This window comes from Tupaia chinensis, unplaced genomic scaffold, assembly GCF_000334495.1.
Source record: "Tupaia chinensis unplaced genomic scaffold, TupChi_1.0 Scaffold149184_1, whole genome shotgun sequence".
Classification (NCBI taxonomy): Eukaryota; Metazoa; Chordata; class Mammalia; order Scandentia; family Tupaiidae; genus Tupaia; species Tupaia belangeri.
Window position 1 is genome coordinate 2,255,695 of NW_006209032.1, and position 26,604 is coordinate 2,282,298.

General features: G+C 53.2%; 1 protein-coding gene and 1 long non-coding RNA gene across 2 annotated transcripts in view; one reads left to right on the top strand and one right to left on the bottom strand.

The window, feature by feature from the left end:
- Nucleotides 1-8,947, bottom strand: part of SCAP (SREBF chaperone) — a gene marked incomplete in the record, with an annotated part of 32,184 nt that extends 23,237 nt beyond the window's left edge. The window contains 2 exon segments of the mRNA XM_027769297.1: nucleotides 5,800-6,019; nucleotides 8,816-8,947. Of these exon segments, the coding sequence (XP_027625098.1) occupies nucleotides 5,800-5,921 (122 nt within the window).
- Nucleotides 8,948-9,052: 105 nt separating this feature from the next.
- LOC114006616 (uncharacterized) lies at nucleotides 9,053-11,779 on the top strand. Its single transcript, XR_003548326.1, has 3 exons — nucleotides 9,053-9,169; nucleotides 10,811-10,889; nucleotides 11,440-11,779. It is a non-coding gene; the product is annotated as an uncharacterized LOC114006616 (long non-coding RNA).
- Nucleotides 11,780-26,604: the final 14,825 nt, after the last annotated feature.

Genomic DNA, 26,604 nt, shown 5'->3' on the forward strand with positions numbered 1-26,604 from the left:
AATCACCCCCCAGGGGGGATGGTCACGCTGCAATCCCTTCTCCTCCATTCTCCTCTCGGGATCTTGGGCACGCACGCACACGTGCCTGGTGTGAGTTTTAAGCCACCGGGTCCAGGACGCAAACCACGGTCGACTACGTGGGAGTCCAGCGACATAGCCGTTACGCTAACTGCTGGTTCCCAATGACAGTATTCTTAACTGGGCTGGACTGAGGTGTATATCATGCTGGGTAAAGTCTCTTTACAACCTAAACGATGTATACTAATTGAATGTATAAATAATAATTAATTTTTAAAAAAAGAAAATCATGCTCTGTGTGTGTGCGTGTGTGTGTGTGTGTGTGTGTGTGTGTGTGTATGCGTGCGTGCATGCATGCATGCCCAAAATCCTATAGAGGAGAACAGAAGAGAAGGGACTCTGCCATGGCCATCCCCCCCCTGGGTGGGGTGGTTTCTCACTTTCCCTCTCTCTGGCAAGCACATGTGCCACATAGCAAAGACTAAAAAAAAAAAGAGAGAAAGAGAGACTTCTTAGAGCTGGAAGGTGGCACAGCGGCAAAATACGTTGCTCTGTAAGGCGATCAAGCCCACACGGCCAGGTTCCCAATTCATGCCTGGAGACCTCCACGCTTGCACTGGCACACACTTAGCCGCGATCTGGGGCTGGCTGAAGGCTGTGGGCAGGCCACAGTGTGGAGACCCTGCTGAGGGTGCTGACTCTCTCCCTCTGTCTGTCTCTGTTTTTAGGTTTTTGCTATAGGGCGTGTGCACTCTCCAGGGAGAGAGAGAAAGGGAAAGGAAGAGAGAAGGAAAAGGAGGGAAAGTGAGAAATCGCCCCCTGGGGGGGATGGCCATGCTACAATTCCTTCTTCTCTCAGGGTTTTGGCCAAGTATGCACGTCCCATCCGTCTGCCTCTCTGACTCACAGAGGAAATAAAAATGAGAGAGAGAAAAGAAGACCACTTATGGGCTACCATGTCATGTACCTTGGAGAATATTCCAGTATTCCACATATGCTGCTATGACTGGGTAGTGTTCTGTATGTGTCTGTAGGTCTAACCGGCTGCCAGTGTAGTTCAAGTCCTCCACCCGATCACATCTGGGTCTCCTGGCCTAGACATAGACATATTAGTATCTCTAACGAAAGTTTACGTCTGCCACTATTACCATACGACTGCCTGTTTCTCACTCAGTTCTGCCATCTTTGCTTCATCTGTTCTGGGATTGTTAAGTATGTGTATGCTTGTCACTGTTATATAGTCTGGTTGTACTGAACCAGTTACCAGCACATCATAGTCTTCCTTATCTCGTCATCTTTTTTATTTAAACTCGCATTGTCTGATGATAATACGCTGACTCCAGCTCCCTTTTGGTTACTATTTGCATGAAGTATCTTTTCCACCCTTTTACTTTCAGCCACTGTGTGTGTGTGTCTTTTTATTTGTTTGTTTAGTGTGCTATAGGCGGCTGGACCCACAGCTCACTGCCTAGTTCCAGTCCTGGACCTGGTAGCCTGAAAAACTTGCTGGGTACGTGTGCGCGCACATGCGTGTCCAAAGTCCTAAGAGGAGAATGGACACGGGACTGCAGTGTGGCTAACCTCCCTGGGGATGCACTCTCCCTCTCCCTCTCTCTGACTTGCCCTGGTGAGCGCGCACACCCTGTGGCAGAAGAAAGAGGCCGGGCCTCTCTCACCCTTCAGGAGGCGCGGCATGCCTCCTCGTGACCCCCCGTCCCCTCCACGTTAAAACTCAGCTCTCTCTCTGTGAGCAGCAGCTGGCGGCGGCACAAGGCACCAGGACTCCCCACGACTGTCACCTGCACACAGGCAGTCCGGTTGGCCTGGCACCCAGGTCCTCTTCCCTGACCACACGGCACACCCCATCCTGGGCGGGTCCGGAGCCACAGCTCCAGCTGCTCCTGGGCTAGGACCTAGGGTCCCTACAGTCAGACCCCTAGGACAGCATGTCAAGGGCCGGCCTCGGTGCTATCCGCAACATGTTTCATCAGTTTCCCAGAGGCCACAGCAGTCTCGCGACCAGGCCGGGCAGGAAGGGCAGTAACCAGAGCCCGCTTGCCAGCCTCAGCACGAGCTCATCTGCCGCAGCGTCCTCGGCTCCCAGTCGCGGGAACCCGAAGCCTCACCAAGTGCTCAGCGGGCCTCAGTGCTGCTCGCAGGCAGCCTACCTGCCCGGCACACATGCCCCAGTTCTCCAGCCTGAGGGAGACAGCTCGTCTCTAACTGTCACCAATCCCCGTCCTTCTAGTCCTCCCTGTTCCCTTCCCAGGGTGACCTGGGTGGGGGGTCGGGTGAGCAGACGTATTCCCGCAGCTCAGATGGCTGTAGATCTGAGTGGGGACATCAGGCGCAGCTGTCCCTCAACTGAACAAGTCTCTCAGCCCCGGAAAGTGACGGGGAGCGACCGTGGCAGACGCAGGGCTCTTGTCCACACTACGGTCTCTGTAGGCAAACTCGGCTCTGGCAGGAGGAGCAGCCCTGGGGTAGAGGAGGAGCTTCCGGGAGGAGGACGAGCAGTGAGGCATGTCCCTGGGACCTGCCAGCAAGTCCCAGAGTCTGTGCCTGCTCTGCTCTAAACGTTACCTTCGGAGACCTAAGAAGCTTCATCTAGCCTGGGACAATTTTTTCCTAGGCCAATCGGATTTTAAGTAAAACACTAAAAACACGTCAAGATCACGTTGACAGGCCCAGCTGTGGTGCTGCAGGTAGGAGGGCACTGCTGCACGACACCGAAGTCACACAGAAAGCCAGAGCTCGAACCCTGGGTCCACCCCAACGGGCCACACATGCCCACGATAGCTGGCTGGCTGGCTGCAGGAGGGCCGTGGCATGGCAAGACCCACCGTGGTCTCACTCACTCTTAATAAGCTTAAGAAAACGTTTCTCACGTGCTGAAGATGCCATGACAGAAGAGGGACACCCGACTCCTCGAGATGAGTGGGGTCGGCTCAGGGCCCTTCGGCCCCGGGTGGAGTGGAGGCCGTGCAGGCTGTGGTCTGCCACACGCACCTCCAGCTGTAGTTGTCTCTCGGCCCAGCCACAGTTCATCATCGCTAAGAGAACTGGGGAGTAACGACCATCTGGAAGGGGGTCAGGACCAAACGGAAGACCTCGCGTGACAGCGCTGAGGACGCACGGAGCTGGGGACCCGGAAGGACTGGACTCCCTCCTCCTACCCAGCCTACGCTCAGCCTCGTCCACCCCTTTTTCGGGTGTGAGTGCACTCGGGGACAGGAGGTGGACATCTGTGCGGCTCAACTGCATCTGGGCTGCTGTCTTTTCAAACATCATTTATTTCATTTTATTCATTATTATGCTTCGATTGGACCAGAGAGAAAAACAGCGGGAGAGTGAGAAAGCCAGCCACCAGGTCCTGGACTATGACCACGGTAGGCCGTGTGGGAGCCACCTACTGGCCCCTGAGCTGTTATCTTTAACACTGCCCACCCCAGCCCTCCCTCCCATCCTCGGCCACTCCACGTCAGCGGTGTCCTCCACACTTGAGACCTTGGCCAGCTCAGACGTTTACATGCCAGAGGCCCCCATGTCCCTGACCCAAGGACGGCCTATTCTGAAACACTGCTGTGGTATCAAATTCACAGCTAGGCCCTGAGGGCCCCGAGCAGCTGCGGCACACGCCCTGCGCGCCCTGCCCTGGGAGCCGCCTGGCCCCAGCCGGCTACATGGACCCCAGGAGACAGACGGCAAAGAGGGAGCACTCTTCCCCTCTCTTATAGCTAAAGCCGGCTTGGTGAAAAAGGAAGAGTGACGGCTGCCTCTTTAACGTAATTCCCGCCACAGAAAGCAATGCCAGGGATGGGCCAGCCGGTGGCGTGGTCGCTAAGACTTTGGATCCCACGTGGCCAGCTCTGTGGTGCGTGTGTGTCTGTGCTCACAATCCAGAGGGGTGAATGAAGAAAGGGCTGTGGTATGGCCATTTCCCGGGGAAGTGATCTCCCTCTCTCACCCCTGAGAACACACATGCACCATAGCAAAAAAAAGAAAACGGCAACAGCAGTGATAATGACAACCGGGACTGCCACCACACTGCTGCAGAGTGAGCGAGGGGACAGTGGGGAGGTGCAGCAGCGCCCAGCACACTCGCGAGGACATGGCCTGGTGCTTCCCGGCACGGGGTCCCGGGACCGGGGCTTGTACAGAGGCCAGTCCTCAGGCCCACTCCAGACCCGCCAAGTCGGAAACTGGGGAGAGCTCCAGCAGCCTACGTTCACATGTGCCCTCCTGATTCATGCACTGGGGTCTGGGAGCCACTGTCTTGGCATGTCGGCCAGACCCCGATGGGATCACTTCAAGAGAAAGGGAGAGGTCAGTCAGCGAGCAGGAAAACTCGGGCGCTGGGCATGGTCTGAATGTGTCCCTCAAGGTTCACGGGCTGGAGCCTCAGTCCCTGGGGCGACAGTGCTGAGAGTGGCCAGGCCACGAGGCTCTGCCCTCGAGGATGGGCTCATGCTGGCATCCCGGCACCGGTCCCCTGTGAAAGGAGGCGCCTGGCCCTCTCCCCTCTCACACACAAGCTCTTCTCCATGCTCTGCTGCAGCAAGAGGCTCACGACATTGGTCCCTTGATGGTGGACTCCCCAGTCTCCAAAACCAAAAGCCAAATAAACCTCTGCTGTTCGTCAGTCACCCCGTTAGAGCAGCACGAGACGCAGCAAGGCCAGTGGGCTCTTAGAGCACCTCCACCGGCCTGCACGGGGCAGCTCCGAGTCTTACCCCATGCAATGCCACTGAGAACAGGTTCGGCGCCAGGTCAAACACACCAGCCCAGAGCGTGGACAGACGGGTGACAGGGCCTCGGGGCCTGCGTGCGGACCTCTCTTTGCCTACTGATCAGCTGTGCGGATCAGGCGGCTCGAAGCCCTCAACTCCTTTTGTTAACTGGATACATAACGGGACCACTTCCCAAGGTACTGCGAGGACTGACGAGACATTTAATTATTTGCCTAAGTCACCAACACAGCAGGAAAGTCTTGATAAATGATATTCCTCTTGCTTATCACAAATTAGGGAAGAGGTTAGGGTCCTTAACGACTGGACTGACCGGAGGGCCACACCTGGGCCAAGCCCCTCCGGCTAAGCACTGAGACACCCATCAATGCTAGCTGTACCGTGAAGCCGGACACCAGAATGCTTTCTAGAGAAAAGGATGAGAAGGTGAGCTCCCTTCACGGCTGTCAGTGTTTCAGAGCCGAAGGGACATCAGATGCCTCCTACCGGGCCCCTCTTCACACAATGCCATCAGCCAGTCTAGGGGCTCCCACGGCTCCCCATGGCAGCTCTGGCTCACGGGGTCCCTGGTGAGCACAGCAGGCTCCAAAAATCAACCAGAGGGCGGGAGGGGCTCTGCGGGAACATGAGCAAGGACTTCAGGAGCAGGGCCACAGGTCAGAGCCAGCCCACAAGAGGACGTCCAGGTGGACTTCGGCTGGCAGCACCAGGCCCGGCCAGTCCAAGGTGCTAAAAGGAAACTGCCCCAGAGGAGGTGGAAAGTGCGCGCCTTCCAACCGCTTCAGGGTGTGGACGTGTCAGAGCGTCATTTCGCGACAGAGGACCAGTGACGTGGATAGATCTGGCCGATCGGGACAGCCTGGACTATTTCGGTTTCTCAGCCTGACCGCTGGAGCCAGAGAGCTCCAGTCCCAGCACCAACGAGCCGGTTCCCGTGTGCAACAGCACGCGTGTCTAAGGGCTGCGAGGCGGACAGGGCGAGGGGACGTGCCCCAGCCCCGGCCCGCCAAGCCCAGGACGGCCCGGAACGTACCAGCAGGCTAAGATGCAGAGCCCTGTGAAGAGGATGATGGGGATGGGGTAGGACGCGCAGAGCAGCCCATGGTTGTAGAAGGCTCGCGATATCTTCTCACGCAGCCTTTCAGTCAGGGTCATCCTCAGCTGAAGTCACCTTGCTGCCATCCCGGAAAGTGACCATGGATCAGCCTGGCACTCGGTGGGCAGCACCGACAGTGGCCACCATCTGCAGGTACCTGGTCGGAGGGAGAAAAGCCGGTTAACACACAGTACTGGGCTCTGCTGGGGCGGGGCAGGCGTGTGGCCAGGAAGGGCTCCAGGTGCCTCTGCGTGAGGTCCAGAGCCGTCCTTCACGACATGCACGAAACCGTGGTCACCTCTCCGAGTCACCGGGGGCTGCTCGCTGAGCAGTAGCCAAACCAGCCAAAACCAGTCTAAACGCTCTGCAGGAGGCTGCCACACGTCACACAGGAAAACACGCCTGCGTCACGAACATCACCTCCAGCTGCCCTCTGCCAATGGGTGCCCTGCACACCCTCCCCACCCTCCCCGTGCACAGGCCAGACTGAGAGAAATCCTTGGAAAAGCCTTCACACGGGAATGCTCTCCCGACTCCCCCCAAGACCCAATTCCTGCTCCGTGACTCACTGGTCAGGACTGCTGGCCCCTACAGGAAGGCACCAGAGTCAAGGCAGAGCCTCCTGCGGCAGCGCTGGCCCCTTGGCCCTGCAGTCCCTGGGGCCCCAGGGCACAGCCCCTCCTGCCGCTGCCTGCTCCGCAGCTGCCCCTTCTCTGAGTAACAAGAGTCCAGTATGGCTCAGAGAACGCAGCTCCCTCCACGGGACTTGCCAGGGTGGGCTGTCATTCAGGGGGCCCCTCCCTGACCCACACAGCAGCCACCAGCGGGTCGGCCCCCAGCCCGGACTTTGACCTCTGAGCAGTAAGAAGCAGGAACTGGCTGGTGGTGGAGCTTATTTACCCCAGCCAAGGCTCCGCTCCCAAGGTCCCGGGCTCCCAAGGACCCCGGGCCGTTCTGGCGCCCGTCCCTCCTGCAGACTGGCTCATCACCTTTCCTGTCCAGGCCGTAAGCCACCCCGTGTCCTTCCAGCAAGCCTCTTTCTGTGTGTGTGGCTCGTGCGAGCTTCTGCCACTTGTAAAGGTGACTTAGACCAATAAAGTCACAACAGAGCCCTCTGGGAGGAGACCTGGGCCCAGTCCCTTCCTCAGCATGCTCCCCAGGGAATCAGGTCTGCGTCCTTTGCTGCCCCACCTCGCTGTTCCCTTCCTGCGCTGGAATCTGCCTGGACTTGTGCCCTGGCTTGGTGAGACTCGCCGATGGAAATCCGGGCTGAAGAGATGATTCCTCCGAGGGGTAAGAGGAGCCAGGCCATAGCCAAGCCGCCCGCAGAAAGGAGCGGCCACCTCCCTCCGGCCCTGGCAAGCTCAAGCCTAAGTGCACTGAAGTTCTGTCCGGGCCCTTCTCAGGAAACAGAGAGCCCTCTGTTAATCCACTCGACAGGCAATGGCAGTGGGGTGGGTGGCAAGGGGGCCAATGCGAGCAAGACTGGTCAAGGAAGTCTGAAGCGTGGGCCTGCCACTGGGGCTGCCCACGGTGCCCACCGCCCAGCAGGAGCAGAACTGCCAATGAGCACGCACCTGCTCCTGGGCCGCCACCTTCCACTGGTCCCAGGAGGGAGACAAGCACCCCCGAGACACACACCGAAGAGACACCGTCCGCAGAGCCGTGAAGACCGAGGGCCACATCTCCCCAGACGTTCCCCAGGTCAGGGCCTCCACGAAGTCCTAACCCGACTAATCCCGGCCCCCTTCCCAGGCCTCTGCTATGAACACAGCAGCAACGCAGCAGAGAGGGTCTCACCTCTCATCTAGTCTCGCACTGGCAACATGAGAGGACTACCTAGCAGTCTCCATCCAGCAACTAGAACGTTCTGCCTTCCTTCAGTCTGCACTGGTTTTCACGGCACCTGGGAAACAGAAAGCACCCCCTCCCCATCTGTCCCACAGCCCACCTACCTGAGCCTCCCAAGAGGGGATGCTGCTCACCTCTCCTCCACTGTAGGCTCAGACGCAAAGCTAGTCCGAAGCCACATTTACCCAACTCCAACCAAAAACCTGTTTCTCTTATGTTGCCTCACACCTACGGGTTGCTTCAGCTCCTAATCTGCTCTGCTTCCTGACCGTAATGACACGGCCTTGCCCCGGAGGCCCTGGAGGCCTGAGGTGGCCCCTGCACACAGCTGTCCTGGCGCTGCCTGGGAGACCCCACTGCCAGCACCCAGGAAGGAGAACCCGAACTGCAGAGTGGCGCATGGACAGAGTGGCGGCTGCGGGAACCGGGCCAGGGGAACACCCCCGGTAGCGACCAAGAGGACGAGCCCAGAGCACACCCGGCTAGGAGACCAGGGGCCGAGGCGGCCGAGCGAGTGAGGGCAGCCGGAGGCAGTGCCGCATGCCTGGCCAGGCAGCGCCGTGACTCTGAATCACCCGAGTCAGATAATAAACGTGCAAGTGTGAAGGCCTGGGTTTGTTTCCTGGTCTGCGCCCAAGGCCAGGCGTGGCGGCACACACCTGCGATCCCAGAAACCAGGGAGGCTGAGGCAGGACTGGCAGCTCGGGGCTGGGCAACACGGCGGGCAAGACGGCATCTGAAAGGGCCGGCGGGGAGGGGTGCGCCTGCAGTCCCCCTGCGAGCTGGGGGTGCCACAGTGAGGCTGTCGGCAAAAAACATCCGTACAGACAATACCAACGTGAGACCAGGGTCAAAAAACCCAGGATGGCCTATCTCTCTTGTGCCTACGTTCACCAAGCTCAGCATGACGACTGTTTTCGGCCAATCCACACACGCTCAGAGTCAACCAGGGAAAAGGAATGAGCTCAAGGCCGAGGAAGGGGACGAGAAGACGGGACGGGACGGGACGGGACGGGCGGCAGAGGGCCGGCCCGAAGCTCCTCCCGCACTCCTCGGGGCTCACTGCTACACGTGTAGCCGCCGGGCTGTGCGGCGTGCTCACCTTTTCTAGGAAACCGCCGGATGTCCCCGAGTGCTCAGACCAGTTCACGCTCCCCGAAGCAGCAGGAGGACCTGAGGTCTGCGCACCCTCCCTAGCATCTGGCTGCCACCACCTGCTGTCCCAGCAACCGAGGCCTCACGGGGTCTTCCGCATTTCCCTAACAGCGATGCTGAGCACTTCCTGTGTTTACCACTGGTGCGTTCTCTCGTGAAATGTCAGTTCCTTTTGACCATTTCTCGTTGGATTTAGTTATTTATTTACAAGCCGAGCACTCCTGGGAAGTTCTGTTTGAACACCTGCTTTCAATTCTTTGGAATACATTGGTTCTCAGAAGTGGGATGGCTTGGTCATAAGGTAATGTTTTCTCACAAAATTTGTACGATTTTACCTTTGACTCTGTCATCTGGGGCCAGCAGGTGGTGTAGTGGTTAGGTTGCTAGACCCCCGCATAGCCAGCTGTGGCTTGGGTCCTGGATCCAGCGCATGAGTGCATGTGTGCATGCGTGCGTACCCAAGATCCCAGGAGAACGAGAAGGGAATGCAGGGTGCCCAGCCCCTCTGGGGTGATTTCTCACGTTCCCTCTCACTGTCTCTGTCTGTCTGTCTGTCTCTCCCAGGCGAGTGCATGCGCCCTATGGTAAAAAAAAAAAAAAAGCTGACATCTATCTGAGTTAAGTTTTGGATGAGGCATGAGGTTTACATACAGGTCCAGAAGCCAGACGGTGGCACAGTTGTTACGGTGCAGGACTGCACGTGGCCGACTGCACAGTCTGAGTTCTGGACCTGAAGGCTTGAAAAATATGCGGGGTTGGGACGAGCAGATGGCATAATGGTTACATTGCTGGACTCCCATATGGTCAAGCATGGTTTGAGTCCCAGACCCGGCCATGTGAAACTCACATCAGGCAAGTGTGCATGCATGCCCAAAATCCCGAAGAAAGTAGAGAAGGCACTGCGGCATGGTCACCCCCCGCCCAGGGATGGATTTCTCGCTTTCTGTCTCTCTCTCTGGCGAGCGCATGCACCCTGTGGCAAAAAAAAAAAAAAAAAATGCTGGGGGCCGGCAGGTGACATGATGGTTAAGGACGCTGGAGTCCCATATGGCCCACTGGTTGGAGTCTCAGACCTGGTGGCTTGCTTTCTCACTTTCCTTCTTTTTCTCTCTCTCTGATCAAACTGGAAAATAATAGTAATAACAACAAATAAAGTTAAACAAATAATTTTTTTAAAAATGCTGGGCGTGTGTGTGCGTACCCCAAATCCCAAAATAGGGAAGAAAGAGAGGAAAGGGATTGCAGTGTGATTGCTCCCATGTGGGAGGGGTGCTTTCCCAGCCCTCCCCTCAACCCTGCCCTGCTGTCTCCCTTTGAGCATGTGCCCTCTGGCAAAAACTTTAACATTTATTCATTTTAATTTGACCAGAGAGGGACAGAGTGAGACGGAGAGAGAGAAAGCAAGCCGCCAGGTCCAGGACTCCAACTCGAGTTGGCCGTATGGAAGTCCAGTGCCCTTAACCACCACACCGCCTGTTGGCTCCTCTAGCAAAATTTTAAAAATTAAAAAATAAAAGATGCAACCTTGGCCACAGCTCATTAACTGTCAAAAACAGGGGACAGACACACGGTGTTTTTATACCCTTCCACGTGTGACATTTTCCATAACAAAAATATTTTTAAAGTAATCTTACTAATATTAATGTTTCAAAAAAAAGATACTGCGAACATATGTCTCTGATATGTATATATTTTAAGAATTAGCCATACTTCCTTCTTTTCCTTTCTTCCTTCCTTCCTTCCTTTAAATTTGACCAGAGAGGGACAGTGAGAGAGAAAGAGAGAGTGGGAAAGTGAGAAAGGAAGCCACCAGCTCCGGGCCTCGAACCACAGTCAGCCCTGTGGGAGTTCAGCACCCTTAACCACCACACGACCCACTGGCCCCGTGTTTAGGATTTTTAGATATTAGGGTCTCAGACAGACCACCTCTCTTCCACCCCAGCCAGGCCCATGGACACGTGGACCGGTCTGAAAGGTCAACTACGAAAGCCACCCATGTCGGCCGATGCTGAAGACAGCTGGTAAGATTCAACCTTCCTCTTTTTAAAGTAAGAGACAAATGGGGACTAGTCAGGGTGTGGTGATTAAGGTGGCTGGATCCCACATGGCCAACTGCTTGTGTAAGATCTGGACCCGGCAGCTTGGAAAACACACCAGGCACATATGCATGTGTTCCCAAAATCCCGAGCAGAGAACAGAAGAGAACGGACTGTGATGTAGCTATTCCCTCTAGGGGGCGTTTCTCACTCCCTGCCCCACCCTGGCAAGAGCACGTGCCCTACTGCAAAACCTGAGTATGAATATTTACATGCCAATTTACATACTCATGTAAATACACACACACATCACATACATAAGACTTCAACTACATACTGACATCCTTCTCACCCCAAATCTGAAATCAAGCCCGACAGGAATGCACTAGAATTCCCACTCATGCTGGGGCCGAACAAGGCTGTGCACTTGTGCGCCACATTTACTGCCACCGTCGGGGGGGTTCGGCTGTCACACCCGGGAGGAGAAAGGGAACACAGGTAGTACCCAGCTGGAAAGGTGACATTCTACATCTAGAAAACCCAAGAGGATGGACTGAAAACCCTTCACGTCGAAGAACCACACAGGGTGTGGAGAAGGAACAGAGCCCGGCGCCTTCGCATAGCCCTCAACGAGCAGGCTGAAGGTATGATTCAACACGAAGGACGACACAAAGACGCGAGACTCCACTTAGCAAAACACTGCGAAATCTCCCACACCTGAGGGCCATGAGATTCGATGGCCCCACTGCAGGGGGCATGGGGTTCTGCAGACATGGGGTTCTGCAGCCTGGCATGCTGGGAGGCCCGGACTGGATTCCCACTGCAACCCAAAGGCCTGCAGGCCCCGGCTTTTTTTTTTTAGTGATTTTATGAATTGTGGGAAAATTTACATAACATAAAATTTATTACTTAACTGTTCTGGTTTGTTTTTTAATTTGCTATAGGGCACATACATTCAGGGGAAGGGAAAGTGAGAAAGCAACCCACCAGGTCAGGGCCTTGAACAACAGTCAGCCCTGTGGGAGTCCAGTGCTTCAACCGCCACGCCACCTGCTGGCCCCACAAGACTCTGTCTTTAAAAGAAGTCTGGTGGGAGCCAGTGACTGGCGTAAGGGTTAGGTTGCTGGACTCCCACAGTCGACTGATTCGAGTTCTGGGTCCAGGGGCTTAGAACTCATGCTGGCATGTACGTGTGCATGTCCAAAATCCCAGGAGGAGACGGGAGGAGGAAATGTGGTGTGGCCATCCCCCCGGGGTGATTTCGCGCTTTCTCTCTGGAGAATGCACATGCCCTATAGCAAAAATCTCTCTAAAATTAAAAAAAAAAAAAAGAAGGCTGGAAAAGGGACCAGCAGATGGCATACTGCTTACGTTGCAGGATTCCCGCATAGCCAACTGTGGCTCAAGTCCCGGACCTGGCAGCTTGAATCTCCGGCCAGGCACGTGTGCGTGCGTGCCCAAGATCCCAAGAAGAGAATGGAGGAGGACTGTGGTGTGGCCACCCCGGGAGGTGATTTCTCACGTTCTTCTCGCCGTCTCTCTCTGTCTCTCTGGTGAGCACACACACCCTATAGCAAAAATTTCTCAGAAAATAAAGAAAAGCGGCTGGAACACAGAGAAAGGCGTGCCGCGTCCTTGGTGAGGACGAGCCGACATCGCCACGCACCCCTCTTCCTGCACTAATCTAATGTAACACGGTGCTAACAGAACAGGATTTTTTTTGAAAATTAACTTATTTATTTTTTATATATCTTTTTTTTTTAACTAGACAAACTTATTTTCAAGGTCTTACAGTAAAACAGTATCTCTTCTTGAAAGTGGCTTTAAGTCATCTGTGAAAATGATTTCCTATTCACTTGAACCAAGAAATCCCACAAAATCCTGTGGGCCACGAGGGCTGAATCTTCACGTCCACTCTAAGAACACGTGAGACGGCCCAGGCCACCCAGCGTGTGCACTCCCGAAAGTCACCGAGTATCGGAAAGACTCCCTTTGAGGAAGCGATGCCCACCATTCTGTCATTACAACGGGGAGACGGTTATGTACCCAGGCCGTCAGTGTGGCTGGACACAGTGCGTGCATGCCCGGGATCCGGGGAGGAGAATGGAGAAGGGACTGCGGCGTGGCCATCCCCCCTGGGGGGTGATTTCGCGCTTTCTGTCTCTCTGTCTCTGTCTCTGTCTGGCGAGCTTATGCACCCTATAGCAAAAACCTCTCCAAAAAAGGAAAAAAAAAAAAAAACATGGAAATAGAAAAGAGATTGAATGTAAACAAAAACCTATTATATTAAAGAACCAGCACAAAGGTTTCCGGGCGAAGCTCGACTGAGAGCCCTTCGAAGTCCCATCTGTCCACTTCTCGGCGCACTGCACCGAAGCAAGCGCAAAGCCGAGATGCTGAGGACCCCCCCGGGAGCGCGGCCCCTCGCCAGCTCCCACGGCTTCCGCACAGGCAGCGCCAAGAGCAGCGAGAGGAGCGCTGAGACGACCGCGGAGACTGTCACGGCGTGGGGCTCTCCGAAGAAATGGTGTGTGTGTGAAATACTCCGTTCCTGGGGCTCCGGGTGCGGGAGCTAAGAAGTTCCACGGAACGCCGCCTTCCAGGAAGCAGCCATTACAGGAATCCATTAATACTATTTTTAAAAAGACTTAAAGGTTTAAAATAAGTACTTTAAGAAACTACGGGATGGGACCAGCAGATGGCGTAATGGTCACATCGTTGGACTCCCACGATGTTGACTGTGGTTCAAGTCCCAGACATGGCAGCCTAAAGTACATGCCAGGTACATGTGTGTGTGTGCCCAAGATCCTGAAAGGAGAACGGAGGAGAAGGAATTGTGGCATGGCCATCGATCCTGGGGGGTGATTTCTCTTTTTCTGTCTGTCTGGCAAGCGCAGGTGCCATATAGCAAAAAGCAAAGCAAAGCAAAGCAAAGCAAAGAAACAACCCAACTCTAAAACGAAACAAAACAAGAAACCACAGGACAGTTGTCCACAATCTGCAACCAGGGAATAGCTTTCTGTGTATGATGCAGAATGAAGAAGCCTCAAAAGTAAAGGCCAATAAATCAACTAAGAACCAGAAGTTTTTCATGAAAAACCAACCTAAGTAAAAAGATGACAACCTGCAAAAATACAAGTACAATTCATGCCCCTGCAAGTTGCTAAGTTCTCTCACATAGAAATGATGCTAACAAAATCAGTTAAAGCAAACAAAAGCAATAGAAAAATGGCCAAGAGATCTAGATGGCTTTTTCCACAGAAACGAAAAAGTAAACGGCCTTTTATCACAGCCAGATAGAAACAGGACTGTCCTGTGATAAGGAGTGAGAGATTCTACAACATTCCATTCCTCACTCACCTTTTCTGTGGGTTGAACCCAACAGTGTGGGGTATGAGATCCACGCAGAGAAACTACGTTGTCACCCATCAGATCGGAAGGATCAAGCGGCAGCAGCGTGGAGTGGGACAGCCGGGCACTGCCCCACCTGCTGAGGGCGGGGCAGGAAAACCACCGGTTTCCTCCGGTGAGTCAGGGAAGGTGCGAGCGGTGCCAGCCCCGCGGTCCTGCCCGGACTGCCCGGGGAGGGACCGGCAGACCATGAGGACTCCCCAGGGTTCCACCACGGAGCTGACTCAATGAGGGTGCAGCCTGCCCGGGGAGTGTGACACAGCTGAAAGGATGAGGCCGCTCGCGGATGACAATGAACCACAGAGGATCTGCCGTGGGCGCCAGGGGATGGCCGTGCTGATTCCCGGGGAGAGAAGTGCTCTGTGTCTCTGCAGGGCACACAACGCCCTGGACGACACGTGAGTGCCGCCTCGCTCTGGGGAGAGATCTGGGGGCCGGGCAGGACGGGGAGACGCCCCCACAGACTCCCCGTTGTACTTCTGACTTTCGGGTGTTCGTGGGCTGAAATGGACGAGCTTTCCCGTGAAAGCAGCAGCTCCCCCGAGCTCACTGTGCTGCCCCCTGCGCCCGCCGTCCTGCTGGCGCAGCTGCCCAGGCAGGTCGGAGTGGAAGCTCCGCGTCCCCGAGCACCCACACCTCGCTCTGGCGCTGCGCATCTCGCCGCGGGTGCAAGCTCATCGCCTCTCTGCGGAAACAGCTTTCCGAAAGTGTCTCACAAAGCGGCCGACGCTCAGGACAGGGAACTGTGACTCTAGGTATCAAAGTTAGCCAAGAGAGCTGGAAGCACGCTCAGCAGGCCACATGGACAGTGCTGACAAAAGAAAGGGATCGCAGTGAGCCAGGGCAGATGCGAGGGGACGTGACGCCGGGAGCGCATTCCAGAGGAGCGTGAGCAGTGCCACATCTTAGAACAAGCGTCTGAGGGCAGTGCCCGGCTGACAGCTGAGGGGAGACCAACTCACAGATAGGCCCTGAGCGGCCACACGCAGGACAGCGACCCTGCCCACAACCCGACACCAGCGAGGACGGAAATTCCGCACTGCCAGCCACCGACGTTCTCACCCTCCTTCAAGCCAGTCAGACGTGACCCTCGAGGGGACTGAACTGACTCAGCCCGGGATGACCAGAGCTGGTTCCCCAGCAACTCTCGACAAAATACTTGGTTTTAACCTATTTAAGAGTAATTGAAGGGGAAGTAGGTGGCATGGTGGTTAAAGGCACTGGACTCTCACATGCAAGACCATGGTTCAAGTCCCAGACCCTGACCAGCTTGCTTTCTCACTTTCCCTTTCTCTCTTTCTGTCTCTCTCTGGTCAAATTTTTAAAAATAATAATTAAAGTTGAATAATTCTTTTTAAAAAAAGAGTAAATCAACACTCAAATTTAAATTTTTACATAGTCAATGGCAAAGTACAGTTCACTATTTTGTGGCAAAAATATATTTAACGCAGGCTGGTTGTTAAGGGAGCTGGATCCCACATGGCCAACTAGAGTTTGAGCCCTGGCCTGGGAACCTGAGAGGAGAGCCAGCCGTGAGTGCATGCTCCAGATCCTGATGGGAAGGACAGGTGGAGAGGGGACTGCAGTGTGACCATGCCCCACTGGGAGTGCTCTCTCTCCTCTGTCTCTCACCGGGGAGCTCACGTGCCCTCTGACCATTTATGTGTGTCTGTGTACGTACACACACTTACGTGACTCATTCGTAAGTGCGCAGCTCACGGCATTTAAGGAAGTCACACTGCTCTACAACCATCCTTACTCCTCTTTTTCATCTCCTCCAACTATACCTGGTGCCTTAACTGGAAGTTTAATTTTTTATTTTAACTAGGAGCTCACTGTGTACTGTGTGTAGCCCCTAATGCCCTGTGTCCCTAGGCTGCATGCTCAGGCGGCCTTTCGCTCCAAGGACTGCCTGTCTGAGAAGGGCTGCGGACTCCTAAGGACACCACGTCCTGATTCTCCTGATGAAACACCATGGGAGGTTTTCTTGCCTTTTTCTCTTTTTTTTTAGGAGAGATTTTTTATACAGAGGGCGTGTACACTCGCCAGAAAGAGACACACACAGAAAGCCAGAAATCACCCTCCCCGGGGGGACGGCCACACTGCAACCCCCTCTCCATGTTCCTCTTGGGATTTTGGGCATGCGTGCACTCGTGTCTGGCGTGAGTTTTAAGCCACTGGATCTGGGACTTGACCCATGGTCAGCTACACGGGAGTCCATAATCATTACACCACCTGCTGGTCCAGGAAAGCACTTTTTTCCTCCAAGAATTATCTATTTTTAACTTTGTTTTTTTATTTTTTAATTCAGACAGAAAGACTGGGGAAGGGAGTGAGTGACAGTGCAAGACGCCAAGCCTGGGACTCAAACCATGGTGGGCCACGTGGGAGCCCAGCACCTAAACCACCAAGCCACCTGCCAGTTCCTCCTCTCAGCCCCTCCTCTCCAGCTTCCTCATCCCCCTTCTCTCCCCAGGGCTGGTCTTCCATTGCACTTAAAAGAAAGTTCAGACTTACTACCAGGCTACAGTCCCGACAACATCGAGCCTCTACCTATATCCCGGACCTTCCCCCTTCCGCCCTCCCCAGGCTCCAACACATGCACGGACTTCTTCCCGGCCCTTGGGCACATCCACGCAGCTGACTTCACAGCCGGAGTCCAGACCAGGTGGCCTGAAAGACACACTAGTCCTGTGCCCTAAATTCTAAAAGGAGAACGAACAGAAGGGATTACAACTTGGCCACAGCCCACAGGGGAGGATTTCTTCCCCTCTCTCTCTCTCTCTCTGTGGTGAGCACATATGCAAAACAAAACATGTTGAATAAGTGTGTGCCCCAAATCCTGACGGGGAAAAGGACTGCAGCGTGACCGTGCCGCATCGGGGAGCTCTCTCTCTCTGTCTCTCACTCTGGTGACTGCATGCACCCTCTGGCAATTTAAAAAAGTTAAAAACAAATGTGGGTGTGAGCACGGAGAGGCTGTCACTCTCTCGTATTTTGGTGAGACTGAAAGTGGCTCAGCGGCTGCGGAGAACAGTCCGGTGGCTCCTGAGTACTTAAACGCGGGGTACCACAGCTCTGTCACCTTCTCCAGGTGCAGATCCAAAACTGAAGGCAGAGACTGGAGCGGATACCTGTACACGCTGTGCAGAGGAACATGCTCTCAAGGGCCGAAAGGTAGAGCAGCCCCAACGTGACGGACAGAAGAAGAGATGACAGTGTGGACACATAGAACAGTACTGTTCGGGACCAGTAGAGAGCATAATGGTTACGTCTCTGGACGCTCACATGGCCGTGCGGGTTCGAGGCCCGAAACCGGGTATACGTGCGTGCATACCCAAAATCCCAAGAAAAGAATGGAGGAGAAGGGACTGCAGTGCGGCCATTCCCCTGGGGGGTGATTTCGTGCTTTCTGTCTCTCTGCTGAGTGCATGTGCTCACCTCCATGCCACCTGCTGACCCATCCCAGCACATTTTTTTTAAAAAGAAAAAAAATACATGGCTACAACAGTAAATTTTATATTTTCCCACAACTTATAAAGTCACCAAATAATTAAAAAAGAAAAAAGATGGGACCAAGGGACCAGCAGGTGGCATGGTGGTTAAGGCGCTGGATACTCCCACATGGCCAACCACAGTTCAAATCCCAGGCCTGCTAGCTTTCTCTCTCTCTCTCTTTCTCTATGTCTTTCTCTGGTCAAATTTTTAAACAATGAATGAATAAATAAAATAAAATAATTCTTTAAAAAAAAAAAAGATGGGACTAAGAGGTGGCTTGGTAGTTGGGGCGCTAACCTCCCCACAATTGACCACAGTTTGAGTCCTGGACCTGGCAGCGTGTTTTCCCTGATGACAGCAAGCTAAATAATAATAATAATAATAAACACAATAAAATAAAATACAATAAGGAAGTATAACGAGGCGGGGCGTAGAGCTTTGGGCCGCAAGAGTGCCCCTGAATTAAGAGCCAATGCCGCGTCCTGGAGTGAGGTACAGCACTCTGCACATACCTGCATTTTACCATGACAGACATTAATAAACAAAGAAGTCTTTTAAAATGTGCAAAGCTTTTAAAGAATTTACCCTCTTACAAAACTGACCAAAAGTAGCACACTGGCGGGAGGCGGGAGGGAGCAGGGCTCAGAGAGACCCAGAATTATAAAAACAGGAACTAAGAAGGAACACAAGTGCGGCTGTAAGAACACCACCGTCACAGTAATGTTTATAATACGAAGGAGATGCTATATACCTTATGGTGGAATCTGAGACAGAGAGGATTATCTGCCACTGAAAACAATGTTATGAGCTAGAAGGAAAGCTAATACACAGAAAGGGCAAGCCAGAGGATCCTAGATACAAACCTGACTCTGAGCTCCCTAGTAGCCATGGCAAAGAGGGAAAGATCGCCGACGCAGCTCAGTGTACTCTGGACAAAATCAAACCAGTGGCTCAGATGGGATACAGCCACTCCAGGCACTCGGTCTGAAGGAAGTTTCTCACTGGCCTCAGAGGTTTCCTTGGGAGTGTCTTACAAAAACCACTACGCAAGCTGCTGGGGCCATGCAAAGTGAACTGAGTGAGAACAACTGCAAGAGGGTCACACTGAGTGTCCTCGTGATGTGTTATGGCTTCACCCAAAGGCAAAACGTGGCAGACATGAAAGAGGTGTCAGGAGCACCTTCCGGAAGAGTTCCGTGGATTCTCTCTCAGCGCTGAACTCGGGATGGCGTTGGGACATGAAGAACTCATCCTCTCTGACAAGAATACCACGTACGGCACCCTGTTACCTCCAACAGGCAGATCTTGATTTTTTATTTTTGTAATTGCCAGGGGGTGCAAGCAGTCGGGGAGGTGAGCGAGGGAGAAAGCAACCCTTGATGGGGCGTGGTCACGCGGCAACCCCCTCTCCATCTCTCCATCCTGTTGGGAGATCTTGACGTTTTTACTACTCACGGTTTATGGGAGTGACAGCCGCAAACCACTGTCAAACTCACCCCGGACTCGGCCCTGAAAGAGGAGGTCTAATCACCGCGGAGGTGTTAGAGGAAAGGCTGGATGGACCACCTGGGCAGAGCCTAAGAATGGGGAGCTGCTGGCCATGCCTGGAGACCTTCCGAGGGTGGTGCCGGGTCCTGGAAGACCAACTGAAGCCCGAGGCCGAATGCAAAAGTTGGGTTGGATCAAGCTGCTCCGAGGAAAAAGTTTTTGGAAAACATCAAAATAAGTAAGATTTTATGTTTAAAAATACAACAAAGATGGGCCAGAAGGTGGCGCAGAGGTTAGGGCTGCTGGATCAGACATGGCCAACTGCGTGGTTTAAACCTCGCACCGGGTGGCTTGAAAAATGTGCCAGGTGCATGTGCACGCACGCCCACAGTCCCAAGAGGAGACTGGACAAACTGCAGTGTGGCCACCTTCCCTGGGGAATGATTTCTCTCTTTCTGTCTCCTTCCCCTCTCTCTCTCTCTCTCTCTCTCTGTGTGTGTGTGTGTGTCTCTGGTGAGTAATGTGCCCTATAGCAAGAACTGAAAAATAAATAAAACAAAAACAGGGTCCAACACTCTCTTCTATGAAAAGACGCTCACACTATAATGTGGAAAATGGAAGTGAATGCGTGTGCCTGTTGTGCAGAGGAGAACGAGCAAGAATGAAGCCGGGACAGCTCCAGGGTACAGTGAGAAAGCGAAGCTCAGGGGAAGCTGGATCCCACATGGCGACTGTTCGAACTCCTAGCCTGTCAGCCTCAACCCCGGGGCATGCGTGAATGCCCTGGATCCAATGGACGGGAGGCCAGCAGGGGAAGGGGGGCACGGTGTGACGAGCTGTGCTGAGGGTGATCCTCTCTCACACCTGCACACAAATACAATCTCTATCATGAATCAAATAAATTTGAAAAAATTGGCTAAAAATAAGAGCCAAAGGGCTTGCAGGCAGCATGGTGATTAAGGGTGCTGGACTCCCACATGGCCAACCATGGTTCAAGTCCCAGACCTAGTGGCTTGCTTTCTCATTTTCTCTCTCTCTGGTCAAATTAAAATAAATAATTGAATAAACTTAAATAAAACATTTAGAAAAAAAAAGAGCCAATTATGTACATAGCAAACCTACATTATAAAGCTGAATGGGGGGAACAGCAGTTAGCATAATGGCTATGTCGCTGGACTGCCATGTAGTTGACCGTGGTTTGCGTCCCGGACCCGGTGGCTTAAACTCATGCCGAGCGCATGTGCATGTGTGCCCAAGTCCCGAGAGGAGAATGGAGGAGAAGGGATTGCGGCATGGCCATCCGCCCTGGGGGGTGATTTCTCACTTTCTGTCTCTCTGTCTGTCTCGCTCTGGTGAGCGCATGCACCCTCTAGCAAAAAGAAAACTCTCCAAAAACTGAATGGGGGGGCCAGCAGGTGGTCTGGTGGATAAGGGTGCTGGATTCCCACATGGCCGACCGTGGTTCGAATCCTGGTTCGAGTCCTGGTCCTGGTGGCTTGCTTTCTCACTTTCCCTTTCTCTCTGGTCAAATTAAAAAATAACAATAACAAATGGAATTAAATAAATCTTAAAACAAAAACAAAAACAAAAAACTGAATGATGAGAACCAGCAGGTGGAGCTGGTCTCCCACATGGCCAACTGTGGCTGGAGTCCTGGACCTGGCAACTCGTTTTCTCACTTTCTGTGTGTGTGTATGTGTGTGTGCGTGTGCATGTCTGGTGAGCATGCATGCCCTACAGCAATTTAAAAGAAGATAAATAATGATAACAAATAAAATTAAATAATTCTTTTAAAAAGGCATACAAACTGGGACCAGCAGTTGGCATAATGGCTATGTTGCTGGACTTCTATGTAGTCGACCGCGGTCCAAGTTCCAGACCCAGTGACTTAAACTCATGCAGGGCGCGTGTGCACGCGTTCCTAAGATCCCGAGAGGAGAATAGAGAAGGGGGGATTGCGGCATGGCCACTTCCTGGGGTGATTTCTCGCTTCCTGTCTCTCTGTCTCTCTCTGTCTTCCTAGTGAGCGCACGCACCCCGTAACAACAACAAAAACAAAATTCTCCCCCCAAAAAAATAAATAAATAAAAAGCATAAAAACTAAATGCTGGGATGGGCTCCTCACTGTAGCAGTAAGGCACCACACAGAGGAGGCTGGATCCCACATGGACAGCCAAGGTCTGAGTCCCAGCCCTGTCACACCCCAGGCACGTATGCACACGCCCAGGATCCTGCCCGGCTAGAGAGCTGAGGAAAGGGTTGTGGAATGACTGCTTCCTCCCCTCCCCTGCACGCACGTGCCCTTGGCACTGAAAGCCCTGACCAACTTGACGGGTTACTGTGGCACCGGCTCCTACTCTGCCTTGGGGCGGCATGGACAGAGCTCTCCAAGTGTGGTCCCCAAGCCAGCAGCGGTTCCACCGCATCTACTGGGAAGCTGTCTGGGATTCAAAGTCCCACACATCTCTGACCTACTGAGTCAGTGGCCCTGGGAGAAGAGGTAAACAAGCCAGCCAGGTGGTCTGGATTCATACTGAAGGCAGAGAACCACGGTGTGGCTGCGATGTCTCCTCTAGGCAAAAATAGCTCGTTATTAATAGAAGAGCAGATTTTTTGCTCAAAATCCAGCATGAACAAAAACTAATCTTTTCTACTGTGAATGATTAAATTGGAAGATGACTAAGATAGTTTTTAGATTATGAAGGCTCGTGGAATTGCTCATTTCTTTTTTCTTTTTTTTTTAAGAGGTTTTTGCTATAGGGTGTGTGCGCTCGCCAGAAAGACAGAGAGAGACAGAAAGTGAGAAATCACCCCCCGGGGGGATGGCCACACCGCAATCCCTTCTCCTCCATTCTCCCCTCAGGATCTTGGGCACGCACGCACACGCGCAACGCGAGTTTAAGCCACCAGGTCCGGGACTCGGACCGCGGTCGACTACGTGGGAGTCCAGCGACATAGCCATGACACTAACTGCTGATGCCTGGAATTGCTCATTTCAAGATAACGTACCAACCAATGCAGGGGAATGAGCTGGAAAAACGAAGTCTCGTTTGTAAAAATGATAAGGATCGATGTATTTGGAATTTCAATATCTAGGTGACTTGAAGATACTCTGAGGTTAGGAAATGGCACAGATACGAGCTGCTAAACGACCATATTGCATCGACTGATTATTTCAATCACTATAGCCAGCAATTAAAATTAATATGTTTAACATAGAAGAGGTTTGGCAAAACTTTAACTTCAAGTCATGCCTAAAGAACCATATCACCCACCAGAGCTTCAAATTTAAGACTAGAGCTATGTTTAAGAATAAAGATTAATGGGATACCAGATTCCCTTCCATGTTTATGACTGTAGTTTTTTGAGAGATTTTTGCTATAGAGCACATGCTCTCGCCAGAGAGAGAAACAGAGAGACAGTAAGCGAGAAATCACCCCCCAGGGGGATGGCCACGCCACAATCCCTTCTCCTCTTGGGAATTTGGGCACGCATGCACATGTGCCTGACGTGAGTTTCAAGTCACTGGGTCCAGGACTCAAACTGTGATCAACCATATGGGAGTCCAGTGATGTAACCATTACGCCATCTCCTGGTCCCTGACTGTCATTTTTAAAATAATTTTAAATTGAGGGCCAGCAGATGGCGGTAACGGTTACATTGCTGGATTCCCATGTGGTTGACCATGGTTTGAGTCCTGGACCCAGAGGCTTGAAACTCAAGCCAGGCATGTGTGCATGCATACCCAAAATCTCAGGAGGAGAATAGAGAAGGGACTGCAGCATGGCCGTCTCCCCTGGGGGCTGATTTCTCAGGTTGGCTCTCACTGTCTCTCTCTCTCTCTCCAGGAAGTGCATGCACCTGAAGGCAAAAACCTTTAAAAAAGATAATAGTGACTTGAAATTGGTTATTAATATGGGATTTCATTCTCTCCGAGTATGTGGAATTACAATGAACTTCGTAAGATTTCCAACTCAGGAACAAATGGTCAACACCATGAGTATTTTATACTTTCAGAAGATGCTAATTATCAGGCTGGCCTTATGGCCTAGTGGTTAAGAAACCCAGATCTCACATGGCCAACTGTGTAGTTCAAATACCAACCACGGAGGCTTGAAAAACATACCCGACGGTGGGCCAACAGGCGTCAAACTACAGTTTGAGTCCTGGACCTGGCAGCTTGCTTTCTCACTTTCCCTCTCTTTCTCAGGTCAAATTAAGAAAAATAAACAAAATAAAAAATTCTTTAAAAACACACACACACCGGACATGTATATATGTGTGCTTGTTCAAAACCCCAAGAGGATGGAGAAACAGAGAAGCAAAGGCTGCATGTGACCACACCCACTGGGCAGTGGTTTCTCCCACTCCTATGCCTGTCTCTGTGGAGCACACGTGCCCTCTGGCAAATTTAAAATTGAATTTTAAAAAATCCTGGGCCAGCAAGTGGTGTGAAGATTAAGGTGCTGGATCCCACATGGTCAGCTGCGTGGTTCCAGTCCCTGACCTGGCGGCTTGAAAACCACACCGGGCATGTATGTATGCATCCCAAAATCCTGAGAGGAATGGAGGAAAAGGGACTGCGGTGTGGCCATCCACCTGTAGGGTGATTTCTCACTCCCCTCACCCTGTCCCTGTCTATCTCTTTCTTATCTCTTTCTTTTTTTTTGGAGAGGTTTTCGCTATAGGATGCGTGCACTCGCCAGACAGACAGAGACACAGAGACAGAGAGAGAGAAATCACCCCCCCCCCGGGGGGGATGGTCACGCCGCAATCCCTTCTCCTCCATTCTCCTCTCGAGATCTTGGGCACGCACGCACACGCGCCCAGCGTGAATTTTAAGCCACCGGGTCCCGGACGCGAACCGCGGTCGACTACGTGGGAGTCCAGCGACATAGCCATTACACTAACTGCTGGTCCTTCGCATCTCTTTCTTATGAGCACGCACAGCCTAAAGCAGAAATAAATAAATACATAAAGTTAGATATTAAACAAACCAGTGGTTCCTAGTTTTTGATGAGCCCCCAACAATAAAAATGAGCTTACGCGGCCCTAATATATACTTATAGTTAAGTGCATGCACTACTGTGATGGCGTAGTGCACATTATAAAACACAATAAAAATTAAATAAGGCCGGCATAAACATGCAGATCAGTCTTAACATCTTTTCTTGAGACTCAGATGTACCCCTGAGGCACACGCACACCATCCTGACGTGTAACCGCCACCCTGCAAGGTCTCAGGAGCGACCCGGTTCTTCACACAGGAGGCCCAGCAGGGGCCCAGTGCGGCCTCCTTCCTGCCGAGTCCCACCATCTCTGACCCGACTGAGGCTGGCTTCCTCTCCACCCCACCACCTTCTCCCACCACCCCTTCCCTGCCAGAGGAACCGCAGGGGCAGAGGGCTGCACACGGGCTCTGCCCCTCGCTCACTAAGCACCTCAGAGCCACCAAGATGACGTCTCTAAACTTTTTTATTTAATCGGCACCATTTTAAAAAATTATTAAATTTAACTTTATTTATGATTATTTTAGTATTTCCAATGAGAGGGGCGGCACAAAGAGACAGAGAGAGTGAGAGAGAGAGAGAGAGAGAGAGAGAGAGAGGGAGGGAGGGAGGAAATGAGAAAGCAAGCCTCCAGGTCTGGGACTCGCAACTCAGTCAGCCACGTGGGAGTCCAGCACCCTTAACCACCACACCACCTGCCAGCCCCACGTCTCTAAGTCTTGTCTACAAAGGCGCTGAGGACAGTACCACCGCACCTGGTGGTTGTGAGGGTTACAGGAGACGAGCTAACATCACACCACTTAGCCCGGAACCCAGACCATCCAAGTGTCAATGAATACCCCAGGACTGTTACTCTAGGTGGCCAAAGAAGACATTCGGATCATGCTTCCCTCGTTCAAGTCTGTCTACGCATTTCTTCCACAAAGGGAGACGCTCCCACGTGCGACCCACCCGTCTCAGTCAGCGAAGGTCACAGGCATGGGCACCCTGCCCATTGTGTTCAAGGAGGTCCCAGGACCCTGCGTGTGTGTCCAGCTGCATCTCCACTGTGTCACCTCCTGGCCCAGAGACCTCGGGGGAGGAGTCCCGCAGACCTGTAGGTCTGTGCTCACATTCATGGGCGTGGAGGCCCTTGGGACCCATTTCCGAGGAGTCCTCTCACCTGCTCAAGGGGACTGACAACACAAACCAAACCGTAATGCAGGACCTGTCAGACCCGGGACAGCTATGGCTGGTGGCACCCGCGGCCACCCATGGTGAGAGTATCACACAGCACATGAATCTGAGTGCCATTCCAAGATTCCCGGGACACACGTGCTCGGCCAGGCACTAAGAGTGGAAAGTGCCCGTCCCTAAGGCCCACTGCCAATGCTGACACACGCCAGTGCCCCGAAGCCCGAGGCCACCCTGGCCTTCCCAGAAGGGCACTGCACCTGCTCAAGTGTGACTTCGGGCCGCGGCAGTCCTCATGCATCCTTTTTCTAACATAAACTGAGAGTCCCCTTTACCCACCCCGGGAGGGATGGGGTAAGGTCCTAAACCCGGGAAGGTACAGTACTGGAGAACTGCGCAAAGACCCCATAGCAAATGGAAAGAAAAAACAAACACAGATGAGTTCATAATAAAGGAAAACGGAGCTCTCCCTTTCCCTTTGTGACAGACGAGTACCGAGGTATGTTTGGACTTACACATCGCACCCAGGGAGTCTGAAAACCGATCCATTACACATTAACCCGCAGTTACAAAGATGCAGGTCTTCCGCCAGGCACTGCTCTCGCACGCGGGGTTAACCAGACACCCTCGACTGACTCCTGGGGGAAAGCTCGGTCTTCAACAGGACACCGAGCTGCAGCGCGCTATGAGGACGCTCCATAACCGAACTCCACTCGCTGCTGGCCAAGAGAAAGCGGCAAGCGCTGCAACATAAAGCAGCCTCTTCCATGTCCGCTTTACAATCAGGACGAAACCCCCTTAGGACAAGCTCGTCCAGCTCTGGCTGTCACCACGGAAGGAAGGGTGGTAGGTGGCCCGACCAGGGGGACCGGCCGCCCCTTTGCACCTGCATCTGCACAGCCTCCTGCGACCCGGTCTGGATGCAGAGCTGCCTGCGGGGACACTACGGCGACATTGGAAGACTGCCCACAGAGGCCACCTGGTGAGCAAAGTTTAGGTTTAAGCAACAGCGCTAGAACCAGCGTGCCGGCGAGGCGGCGATGTGCGCGGCTCACAACCCCCGGCCGAGGCAGCAGAGAGGGCGCGCCCCGCCGCGGGCTCTGGACGCACAGCTGCCCCGC